Genomic DNA, 12,791 nt, shown 5'->3' with positions numbered 1-12,791 from the left:
ACTAAGTCATCACCCCAACCACCAAAGCTGAGCCCCTAAAGGGAGTGAAATATTCACCACCCCTTCCTAAAGAAAGGTAAGAGAACACCGAAACCTAAAAGTGTGTCTAACCGTCACTGAAAGTGCGTCCAATCTTTCGTCAAACCTTCAAAAACCCGTACCGCAAACGAAGAACGAAACCACGTGGCGATTTTTTGCACACTAAGTAAACGCATCGACGGACGATGTAAATTTATACCGATACGTGGTTTAAGGGGGGACGTGGCTTTCAGAATCAACTTTTTTATTTCTTTGTGGATTTTGATGAAAATTGGTACAGCAACTGGAAATGCTTCTGTGATAACACCATAAAAATTTCAAGGTAATATTTTGATAACTTTTTTATTTATTAAATTTTCTTTCTGTTCCGCTTGTACCGAGCCTGAGCGGCTTATCAAACACGATAGAAAACTTGTTCGAAGTGCTTTGCATTTCTAAAGGAATGGACGAGGTCGTGACAGTTTTAGAATTTTTTTTTTACAAAACAATATTTTTTAGTTTTCATTTTTTTAGAGGTTAATGTGCAACAGGCATGTCGACTGTGAACGACTATTTGAATAAAAAAGTCACAAAAAACAAATCTGGAAAACCAAGAGTGTCACGACCTGAACTGTTCATCAAAGAATGTAATGCAAGAAACGGAATCAAAACAGACACAGCGGTCACGAAGAAATCCCTGGTACAAGCGACACAGGTGGCAAAAAAAACTGTTTTGAGAAAACGGCTTCCGAAGTTGCAACATAGGTTTCACTTATCAAAAGTCGTCAGGGTTGTAGCCTTTCGTGTCCTTTTGAACATGGGGCTTCTGGAAGGCCATTCCTTGAAATTAGAGTGCCTTTTACAGCCTTTCTCTTTCCACAAAACATCATTTTCAGCTCCTCCGTGAAGAATACATACCCCAGTTTGCAGACCAAACGGAGGGGGAGATGGGTTTCAATGGGCTTTCAATGCAAAGTAGGTTAGCTGGTTGGCTGGATCGCACCGGACAACCTCCTTTTGCAGTGTTGTCACCATGGCAAATAGTTGAACATTTTCTTTTACTTAAATTTAAACATTTTTGGCCTTTTTATGTTTTATCATCTTGCCTGGCACAGCAACTTCGTACTCGTACGTGCAGGTGTTCATTGAGAAAAGTTTGCATGCCACAAGGATGCAAATGAGCTACTTTGAAGCTTGGTATAATATTCTGCATAACTCAAACTTCAGTGCAAGGGCATTTTTTTACTACTTTTGACATTCAAGGCATCCAATATTTCTCGCAGCACAGCCAGTATGCCCTAAGCAGTAGATATATGCATCGGTATCAATTTTCCCCCCAAAAATTCACTGTTAAATGCTGCAACAGTAGGGTGAGTTTTTAACGCAGAGAACATATTTTTATTCCTATATTACTAACTCAAACCTGTTTGCATGATTATTACAAGTGCACAGGAAACGTTGCGCAAGAAAGGCGATATGGCTCGCGCGCATCGCAGCGCACGCTTACTGCGACATATCGTACTTTGATTATCCCCGATATGGCTGGTCAGGTCGCTTTTAAGATTAAATCTAACGTCGCAGGCATTAATTACAACAACTGGCGTTCAATCGTAACCGGTTGCGCAGTCATGTGGTGCTCCAATGCGCGTCGGCTATGCCGTGCGCGCCGCAGCGTTTGACGCGTCGACCGTTTCTTTCCCAAGGCTAGCGAGCCCACAATCAAAACACAGCAATAACTAAGCGTGTAACCATCGCAAATCTGACTAAAAGTTCACTTCACGAACCGCTATCGCAAGCGCGCACACCGCGTCACTCTCCGGGGTCTGGCGACGGTAGAGTCACGCGCACCACGAAGCGTTCGATGACCTCCGCCTTTCGAGCCACACAACTTTCCGTAATCTGGCTCGTGATCTCAGGCCTTCCCATCGCGATAACGTCCGTGTTCAATACCACAGACTGAGCAGAAACTTGGCCGAGCGAAGCAGCGAAAATGAACTCAACCCGCCCACGCTACGCAGTTCAGGCGGCCGCCATCTTGCATTGCGCCGCGACACGGCGACACCCAATCAGGAGGGTCGTCTTGGCGCGGCCCTAGCGGAGGACGAATAGCGCTTCAGCATCTATTTCTAGCTTCGTTTGCGCGTCGTTTCTTTTCTGCCGTTCGTGCGCTTGTGAATGAACGAAGATAAAAGAGACGAACGGAACCGGAAAGACGATCGCTCGGCCGATCTAACCATATCAAAATGGCCGCGCCCAGTGGCACCGTTGCGGAGATAGAGCGCTCCGAAAATTGCCGTTTTTTCGCCCTTTTGCGCTGATAGTTTGTCACCGCGCCTGGCAAAAGTATTTTTTTATGCCACTTTGCGACGCTTTTCAGCCTAAAAACTTTGCAGACGCATAGAATAAGAAACATAGAAGCCGAATATGCGGGTTTCAAAAAAACGATGTTTTGGTCATTTTTCCGAAGTTGAAAGCCGCGTCCCCCCTTAAGGGATAAAGGTATACTATTGGTACTTCTGTTTCATGATCGATGTGTATATTGTCTTATCTAAAACTGCTCCTTCATCGCGATTTTCAAGTAACCGCTTTGACACAATGGAAGCCCGGTTTTGCGCTCCCGCTATATGTCCAGAGCTCTTATCAGAGCTTTTCGGTGGTTGACCAACCGGTCTATGGGGAGATGCATCAAGTTTTTGACAGAGAGCCATCAAACCCACTAAGAAAGCTTTCACTTTAAAAGAATCTTACGTATTCCCGGTTGACCCTGAAGTCAGGCCAAAGTTACGCCCCTAAAGGGAGTCAAAAAGGAGCTCACGTCCTCCTGGTTGACCTCGAAGTCGGGCATGAAAGGCCGCGGGAGGACCAGGCTCCGCAGGCTCAGGGGACTGCACCAGGGGATCAGGATCTGCGCAACACAGAGTGGCATTGAGGAAGGCTAAGGCATGGCCTTCAGGCACAGGCTAAGGGCAGTCTCGTTTTCAACAACAGTGAAAGCATACTGCAACCACAACTGAAGAACAGAAGGCAGCAAAATGACTGTCCGATTGGGTGGCTGAAGTGTCGGCCAACCCCCATTCCACCACTCACCCCCAGCAGGAACATGACGTTGCAGGTGTTGGACCAGGTGCGGTGGCAGAAGTTGCCCCAGCGCCACAGGGGAAGCCGGGTGGACGTCACCCGGGTGCTCTGCTTCTCCGCCACGTACGTGGGCCGGTCGCCCAGCAGGAGGGTGTCCCCGCCCCCCGCCAGGGGCCCACCCCCCTCCGAGGTCGGACCACCCACCCGACGGACCTGTGAATTGGCGAACCAATGTTGCCTCGGTGCTCGCTCCGATTCCCTCGTTTTGTGGCAGCTACTTGAAATCAGGCAGGAAAGTAAACACTTGGTGCACCAGTGGGGGTTCCTGTCGTACACACTGGATTCTGCAATGCTAGTTCACACTCCACCAAGCCTCGGTTCATTATTTCCAGTAAAACCCTCAACCAAACTTCAATAGACGTACTAGGCACTCCAAATTTGTTGGCTGGTCGTCACCCACACGGTGGCAAGTGTAGGCAACCTTCACTCCCTGGGGCCATTTTCAGGATGTTTCGCATTACATCGCAGGTGGTACAACTATGCACAGTACTCAGGGCATCCCATAATGGCTTCCCCACCAGAAAACAAGCCTGAATAAGCTCCCAATGGCGTAGCATTTGCATGCATACCACGATTTAACTGCTCACACGGCTACACACAACCAACACTGTTCTCGACTGCCACCGCGCGGTGGTAGAGGCGGTCGACCCACTCTGCCCTGCGACAGTGTACCTGCCAGCGGGAGGGCCTCCAGACGTGGGTGTGCCAGAGGAAGGTGCGGGTGGGGGCCCTGAGGCGGGCCAGCTCGGCGGCCAGGGCGGGCGCCTGCTCCCGCAGAAAGGACAGGTCCCGGGCCACAAAGTACGCCGCCTGCCCCAGAGACCGCTCCCGGCACAGGGCCAGCGCCGTCTCGTGGGCCTCCAGGCAGTGCTCCTGCTCCAGCTGGCACTGCGCGACGGCCATTGGGGGAGGGGGAAATGTGACGTAGAGGTGGCAGGTGCGCATACGGATAAAGGATACGGAAAACCGTAAAAACTGTTTTTTTAAGTGGTAGGACTCCTTGACTGTTGTCCCCCTCCCCATACTGAGATCATGTTGAATGAGCACTCAGCATCGTGCAAGAATGGCACTACTCCTCCCCTAAGGCACGCATACCTTTGAGGCACACTCAGGAGGCTTATTTCAAGACAAGACTGGCCCACTTCCGTCGGCCCATGCCTGCCTTTTGTGCCCCTGTTTAATATGCCACTGCCCCGATTTGACAAGCTAACCACCCCTGTCTGGTTCATATTATACCTCAAGTCTCAGCAGTTCATAGGAACGACAATTTTGTCAAACACACCACTGTAGTGGAAGGCTGCAGGTTAACTTGATTAACCACATTCTCTAAACCTGCAATCTTACGGAAAATGCAGAGCCCAGTCATAATACCTGCACTTCGTGGAGGTGACTGCGCAGCCAGGGCCCAATCAGGGAGAGGACGGGGAACTCCTCTTGTAGTCTCTCCCTCTCCTAGAGGCAAAGAACATAGAGAGGGGAAAAAACAGCTCAGTGAGTTCCAAGAAACACCTCTGTACAGTGAGTCTCGGTGCCAGCAGGCAAAACAGAGCTCGGGAGAGCAACTAGGAAAAGCTTGTCACTGCTACAACTCATTTTGAATTTGCATTGGCAGCTAGCACATCATACGGCGATAGCTTTTTCTAAAAGCCGAAATGCCAGAAGTTAAAAATATGCCTGCGAGGTATTTTTACATTTGCACAGTTAATTTGTGCAGAAAAAAAAGGGGGGTGAATTTTTTGTGGGTCTTCGAGCAACACAAATTCACTACGAACCTAGGTTCCCAATAATGTGGCCACTGTAAAGTCGCAAGCAGGATCACTAGGGAGACGGACCACTGGGGTGAAGGTAGCGACCAAGTACTAGTACTATCACACCCGGTGCAAGTTGAAAAGGGCAAACAATGGCACACATTTTGTTGCCATTTTGAAATGAAGCTGATGTCAAAATCGTTTGTTGTGGCATTTTTAACTCCAATTTTCCCCTCCCACTCCCCACACATCCTCCGAATGAAACAAGAACACGAAAAACCATTTCGAAGGTATGGAACGGCAGAAAGCCAGCAAAGCCAAGTTCAGACTACAGTGCTATGATTGCAATAATGGAAGAGCCAGAACCCAGAGAAGAGACACGGAGCTGCTGGATTTTCTTTCGCAGTTTTGTACTCTTGCCTTTTTCAACCATTTTGACCTTCCCAAGCTTATTTCATGTGCACGTGGTGCATAGCTGTTGGCATCTGCTTTTTTTTTTTTCCTTAGAAATTCGGTATGTATTTCAGTTGGGGTTTGCGAATCCCACGAGAACGCAAGTTTTATGATAAATCTGGCAGCTTGAGCAAGTTCTTAGACGACCTGCCACGGGAGTCTGTACTAGACCAGTGCTTGTGCACACGTCTTCAAACGGTCCTGAGAAAGTTGTACAATGGGCCTTCCCCTTCACCACATCTACAATGCCCACCCGGATGACTATGGTCAGAGCCCCATATCATCACAAATACAGTAGAATCTCGATAAACGGAAATCGCTTAAACGGAATTGCTGCTTAAACAGAACAGTTGCCTGGAATTTGGTTGGTTTTGTATTCAGATAACATAAAAAAACTCTCGGTAATCTTAACTAAAATTTCCGCATCACCGTGCAAACGGAACCAGAAATGGAACTTCTTGTGAAATCCACTGGCATGAGAATCAGCTTTTTACGGTTCCGGCTGTTTTGTTCTTGTTTTTTTTTTTTTTTTTCCTCCATGCTTTTTTAGCCCTGTTGGCCTCGTAAGCATCGTCTCGTAAGTGGTTAGCCGTGTTAGCGCAACGAATGCAACATCGCAGTTCTTGTTCCAGTCATTCGGTCTCGATTCTAGACGCCGAGGCTACAGGGCTCACCTCCTCTCGCCTCGTTCATGCCATCGTTGTGCTATTCGTCCTTCATTACCACGTTGCCGTTTTCTGAATTCGGTGGCTCGTAAGCACTCGCAAAGTTGAGGCCTCTAGCCTCCGTGAAGATGCTGTTGCAAGGACTCAAACAAAAATAATTTACTCATTTTGTAGTGCACAGTGACTCATTGTTGCCAAATCAACTTTGTGAATGCTGTGCCTATGCTTCTTGTAGTTTTCTTGCTTTCTGAAAACTATCAGCTACAGTCACTTTCTAGTGGTTAGAGTTCCATGAAATGCCCTTAGAAGTGTGTACGCACATAAATTTGCACCTTAGAACATCTCTCTCAGTAAACGGAACTAATTTTTCCGATCCCCTGAAGTTCCATTTATCGAGAGTCTACTGTATGTGTAGAGCATTTACCAAATTTTTGCACGTATAACCCGCATCAAAAATGTGAAAATTTCAGTGGCGAAGTCAGGTGTGGATAATACAAGGGTTTTTCCTTTAGTGCAGCTTCGCAGCAATGCGCGTTGTACCGTGAAGCTCCTATGCAGTGACACTGACTAAGCCTTTTATAACAGCGATTGCGCAAAAAATACAAGGACAAGGAAGAAAAAACAGGGATGAGCGCACTCTAACTGAATTTACTCTAACTGAATTTTATTAGTGAATTGGGACTTTCGCCTTGCGGTCAGTGTATTCTACTTGCTAAATGTACGCTTTTTCTGTCTACATAATATGTGATGTGTTGCTTGAGCAGTAGCTTTGGAGCAGCCTTTCCTGTATGAAATGTGTAGGCAATATGTGACTTTTTTTTTCCCCCTTTTTCAGCGGGCTGAAAGTGGGGGTGCAGATTATATGCACGGGCGGGTTATCCGAGCGAAAATATGGTAAGCATTCCATATCTTCCCCCCCCCCCCCCCCCCTTCCCCCCCTTCGAGGGCATTCAACACCCAAAGGCATGTCAGCCGCCGAAGAGCATGGCCCCCAATTGCCCCCCTCACCTGTGCCACGTAGTGGTCCGTCCGGTCCCGGACAACGTCCAGCGCCCTCTGGATGAGCACAGCAGCGTGCGCCTGCTCCGCCAGAAGCTTGCCAAAGCCCGGGGCCAAGGCCTCCAGGTCTTGGTCACGGACCAGCGCATCCGACACACGCCGCAAGTACTCGTCCTGGACCGCCACCTTGGCTTGCTGAAAGTACACATCAATACAGGACAATGTTATCTCCTTTACCTGTAAGCGTGAAAAATCAATTTTGGACTACCAAATTAATAGCCCCAAATTCGATCGTGTTTCATCCTGCAAATACCTGGGCTTCATGCTCACAAAAGGCCTTTCCTGGAATAACCATATCGACATCATCTGCGCCAAGGCTACTGGGTCATTGGGTTTCTTGCGTCGAAATTTGCGTCATGCTCTTTCTGACATTTGTAAACTGGCTAACACAACATACGTTCGGCCACAGCTCGAGTTTGCTTCACCTATGTGGTCCCCATACCATCAATATTTGATAAACAAGATTGAAGCAATCCAGAATAGAGCTGCAAGGTTTATTTCAAGCAGTTACAAGTACCCCTCAAGTGTAAGAGAGATTAGACTAAATCTTTCACTTCACCCGCTACATCTTTGATGTAACATTTTCCTTTTATGCCCTTTTAACAAATATGTTTACAGTGCAGCACACTCAATGCTACATTTTAAAGTTCCAAGTAACATTTCACGTAGGGTAAATAATCAACATAGTTTTTCCCACCAGTACTGCAAAACATGCATTTTAACTTATCTGCACTTCCCCTGGCAGTCAAGCTTTGGAACAGTCTTCCTGATAACATTGCCGTCGAATCCAAGGACACCGCATCCCGTGACCTCCTTGATGCTCACTTTTTTTCGTAATATTGTACCAACCTGTTATCCCCGTTTTAGGTGAATTTTGTGTTCTTGCATTTTTGCGTTTCAAGTGTCTGTTTACCCTTGCCTGCTTTTTATGTTGGATCTTGAGTATGTTATTCTTTGTTTGCACAAAATATAGCACATATTATCTTCATATTTTGTGCTTCTCTAGCTATGTATTTACGGCCAATTTCTCATCTCATGTTTTCTTGGACTGTGTTCCCTTTTTGTGCCTTTTTAAAATCTTGTCAATTTTGCACTTTTCTTATGTACCCCCCTTACTCAATGCCCTGTCAGGGCCTGTAAGGTACTTTAAATAAGTGAACAAATAAATAAATGTGGTCACAGGGGACTAGTCTCCCTTTCTGATACACGCCTCACTACAGGGAAATACAGCGGCAGAACCACCAGCCATGCCAAGTCTCCACAACGTCCAAAGGAGCTCTTTACCACTGCTGTATGGTTTGAACCGATCTTCAAATTCAAATTATGGGGTTTAAAGGAGTACTGACACCAAATTTTGATACCTAAAAAATGATATAATTGGCTTCAGTAGTTTGTACAGATGCCTCACAGAAATTTTTGCAGCGATCCGAGGCCGGAATCACATCTAAAATCGATTTTGATTGTCCAGGCCGCGAGCTTCCACAAATCGGCAGCACTAGCGCAATCGCTTTCGGCGTGACGAAACATTGGCCTACGTGTCTGGCCGGTTCAGGGTGACGTCATATAGTCGTTTTCAGAACCGGAAACGATATCCTGCGCTGCTGTTGTCGGTGGTATTCGTTTGGGTAGGAGACGTGGGCGTAGCTGTGTAAGCAGTGCTTGTAAACGTTGCGTGTTCGACGTCTTTGCTCTTCAGTTCGTTGCCGGCGCATGGTGTTCGACACTGGTGCCGAAAACGGCGTGGTGCGCGATATCGACGGGCACCGCGGCGACGCGGCGGTGCGCGTCGCCGAGCTCGCCCAAGTTGTGCTATGGCAAGCTCGCGGTATGCGAAGTACTGCTCGCGGAAGCCTGCCCGAGCAAATCGACGACGACGCCAAGATGCATCCACGCGACGACATGCAGTGCTAAATGTGGACTTCGTGGAGTTCGTGCACGCCGGCGGCCGCAAGAACTGTCGCCCAAGCCAGCGGGCTCGGGGTTTCACGGGTCACCTTGGGTGTTGGAAACTTAGTATCGTGGCGACTATTTGATCGCTGGTATCTGTACAACTGCGAATGACCATCCCTTACACAACTTTTCACCACACTATCATCCCCTTTTTCGCATATGAAGCTTTATTTTGGCAATAATTTCCGTTTCTGCGATCGGTGACCAAGACATCTGCCGCGGCCTGTTTTGATTCTAGCGCGCAGGTGGCGCCATCTTTCGGCCGCTCGCCGCACCGTGGTGCCGACAGTGCTGGGTCGGAGCGCCGAACCTCCGCTGCCGGTCAGCGTAGGCTTCCCATCGCGGCAAATATCTGAACGCCACTTTTAAATTCAGCTCTGATAACAACTCCTAGCACAATTTTCAACACACTAACATCTAGTTTCTCGCATGTAGAGCTTCTTTTTCGTGATCAGATTGATTAGAAGAGTGGCGACAAGCTGTTGCTATCACGGTCTGCGCCGGTTCGAGCCGCAGTGATATTAAAAAACGGACGACGGCAAAGATATCGCCGGCCTAATCGCCTGGCCAAACAAAGTTGTTCTGTCTGTCGGGTGGCAGTGACTCATCCGAGTCTGAAGATTCAGACGACATGTCGACTGCGCGGGCGAGTCGCGGACCATGTACAATCGTAGCAGACGATGCGGCGAACGCATGGAGGAAAGAAAAACGTCCCTGACGTCACGGGTGAGACCGTGACGTAAGGCTGCCCACTTGCAGGCTGGCCTTCGAACGGCCATTTTCCCGCGCGGCGACCAAATTTGAAATTGGTTGCAATAAACGTGCTATAATTAATTCTGTGTTGGCAGCTGACGGCTTTCGGTTCGATTTTCGTAATTACTGGGCCAATAGGTATTCTTTACAGCATAAAAACTGAAAGCGAGAAATTTCGTGTCAGTACTCCTTTAATATGCCAAAGCGACACCTGGGCTACAAGGCACGCCATAGTGGAGGGCTCCGGATTGATGCGGACCACCCGGGGATCTTTGACGTGCACCAATATCTCAACACAGAGATGTTTTCACTTTTTGCCTTTATCTGAAAAGCAGCCCTCCACGGCAGGGAATCAAACCCACATCGTTTGGCTCGGCAGTATAATACCTTAGCCACTGAGACACCGCGGCAGGTGGTTCAAGCCTATCTTACAAACTGACCAAACAATGTAAAGACTGGGCCCAGTGTTTTGCAGAGAAGATCTCGCAATCCAACAGTGGATGCCATACTAAACAAAGTTCAGTTTCAGGCCCAATAAGCGCTGGGGAAAGCTGAAAGATCAACCTGCAGTTGTCTGCGTGCAGCGGTCTCGCTGAGAGGCGTGACACAACCAACAAAAGGTGCAAGGGGTGTAAAAGAACTTACAACACGTTTCTGTCTTCACCCTGCAATGTCACGCAAAGGGCAAGCAACTGAAATACCGTCATTTGAGTGAGACAACGAAATAAAATACGTGAGGTTTGAGAGCAGATAGAGAAATAAATAACAGTTTCAACATGCTCTTCAAGCTCGAATAAGATCGAGTTAAATGTACAGTAGAATCTCGATGATACGATTCTGGGTGATACGAATTTCGGGATGATACGAATTTCTGAAAAGTCCCGGCAAAATTGCATTGTTTGCAATGGGAAAAATTTCGGCTGTTACGAACAGACCTGCGCGGCCCGGCGGATGATACGAACGAGCCGGCGAGGCGCCCGACTGCCGAACAAGCAAGTGACGGCTCTCTCTCCCCATTTGTCACTCTTCTTTCTCCAGAAACGGCCGGGCTATTGTTTTCTGCTCGCGAAAACGCGCCCCGCACGCCCCATGCGCGCCGCGAAACCTCTCGCACGCGGCGGCGGCAACATGGCGGCGGCTTTGGCCGCGAAGTGGCACGGCCGCTTGAGCGACTGCTTCTAGCCGCTCTTTAAAATGCCGCTCAAGGCAGACACGAAGTTTCTTGTGCAGTAAAGGAGCTGATAACGTTGGCGAAAACGGTACTATAAAACACCATCCGCGCCGCTAGTGAAAGCGCCCATAAAATATCTGCCGGGGTGCTAAGCCTAAACATATCGGGCGGAGCCAGCGGGCTGTCTCGAGCGTTTCGCAAGTCGTCAGCGTCTTTTTCTGACCAAGGTAGGAAATACCGTGGGCGCGAAATCGTCAATGCGGCCGTGAAAATACAGCGCGCGCAAAGCCGAGGCGTGCGAATCGCGTGCAAAAACGCACCATATGCAGTTCACGCTTGACTGTTGCGGCGTGTAGCGAGCTTGGACACCGGGAGACGCGCTACAGAAAGGACGGAAAGGACTGCTTTGTGACGTGGGGGTTTAAAAAAAGCAGAAAAAATCATGGATTTGTTCACGCGAAAGTAAGAAAAAAAATAAACGAAAACTTTTTTCAGCTTTCAATTTTTTGGTCTGTGTTGGTTCATACAAATTTCGGATGATACGAATATTTTTCGCGGTCCCGCAAGATTCGTATCATCGAGATTCTACTGTATGCCCATCTGGTTGGGAACAAATGAGATGAAAATTAAAAGCCAACCCGGAAAATCAAATAAAACATTTTGTTTTACGAGATTTTTAAGGTGGGTGCATTTTTCATAGCCATTGAGGTACGCCTTAAAGACTTCGATAACTGGCTTAAAAATACCTAAAAAATTTCATCTACGAGTCTCTCCAACAGTCCAATTGCAGAAATCAACTGCCTAATTCTCATTGAAAATTACTTGCACTAACTGCCACTTTTTAAGAAAGCACAAAGTGGCATTGTTTCTGCATAGATCGAAACAAATGGACAGTGTGTACCATATAAAAAAATTTTAGGCACAGGGTACCAACAATCAGGCCCAAATGTCGAGAACCACAGAGGCAGTACGAACATCACTGACACTTACCCTCTCTATGTCACTGTCAGACAATTTCTTTGCTGCACAGGGAAAGAAAAAAGTAGAGGATTTAGTCCAACAAGCAGACTCCGACTCTGCAGAATTGCGTGCACATTTTCGTCAACAAGAGAGAGCAAAATTGACAAGACAGAGCAGTGCTACCTGTCAGAGATTTTCAACACCGAAGTGGATTTTGGTATCCCATTATAATGTTGGTGCTGTCCAAGCTGAAGGTACCGTTACTTCTTTTAACCTTTTTGGCCCGCAACTAACAATACACCTTGATTGCCAACAGACTCCCGACAAAATGCAAGAGGAGAGGTACGGGGACAAACATGCATTGGTGCTGCCAGCTCACACATGAGTTGGAGAAGTTATCCCTGAATAAAACCACTGGCCTGGTTCTAATAAAGTGGCTGAACTTATTTGATTAACCTTTCTACTATCAATCCTAGGCCAATCCTCCCCCAGTTGTGTGCTACCCTGTGAGAATGTTTTCATCCGCACGCATAATCCTTTTCGAAAACACCTACTACACCCAGGTACAATTTAGGAATTCCAAACACTCATGTAGTGCATTGCTTCACCGAAACAACACACTTGTGAGGTCAACACATGCTTGCGCTCTGAAAAAATGATGGTGATGATTTGTGCTTAGCGGCATGAGGCCAACTAGGGAAAAGAGCGACAAAAGAGGGCTATATAATGGCAGTGCTGTAGATGTAAATACTAAAATCTGTCAGTAGAAAGAGACTTGGCATAGTTTGGCGTAGTTTGGCATTGTTGCAGTAGTTCATAAGCTGCTTATAAGCACAGAGACACAGCCGACTGCAATGATGACGAGGCGCAGGGGCA

At 47.7% G+C, this 12,791-nt stretch overlaps 1 protein-coding gene across 2 annotated transcripts in view; it reads right to left on the bottom strand.

Annotated features, from left to right (window-relative positions):
* The window catches only part of LOC144138606 (uncharacterized), a 69,784-nt gene that overhangs the window by 29,359 nt on the left and 27,634 nt on the right, over window positions 1-12,791 (bottom strand). For both annotated transcript variants that reach the window (XM_077670983.1, XM_077670984.1), the window contains exons 11-16: window positions 11,946-11,977; window positions 7,031-7,216; window positions 4,528-4,608; window positions 3,829-4,044; window positions 3,106-3,309; window positions 2,834-2,923 (exon numbers count right to left, since the gene is read on the bottom strand). In XM_077670983.1, coding sequence (XP_077527109.1) covers window positions 2,834-2,923; window positions 3,106-3,309; window positions 3,829-4,044; window positions 4,528-4,608; window positions 7,031-7,216; window positions 11,946-11,977 — 809 coding nt within the window. The remainder of the gene's footprint in view (window positions 1-2,833; window positions 2,924-3,105; window positions 3,310-3,828; window positions 4,045-4,527; window positions 4,609-7,030; window positions 7,217-11,945; window positions 11,978-12,791) is intronic.

The sequence above is a fragment of the Haemaphysalis longicornis genome, unplaced genomic scaffold (assembly GCF_048455015.1).
Source record: "Haemaphysalis longicornis isolate Haplotype H1 unplaced genomic scaffold, Haemaphysalis longicornis Haplotype H1 scaffold_5, whole genome shotgun sequence".
Taxonomy (NCBI): Eukaryota; Metazoa; Arthropoda; class Arachnida; order Ixodida; family Ixodidae; genus Haemaphysalis; species Haemaphysalis longicornis.
Note: the sequence above shows the minus strand (reverse complement) of the source record. Positions and strands in the feature narration are given on the sequence as shown.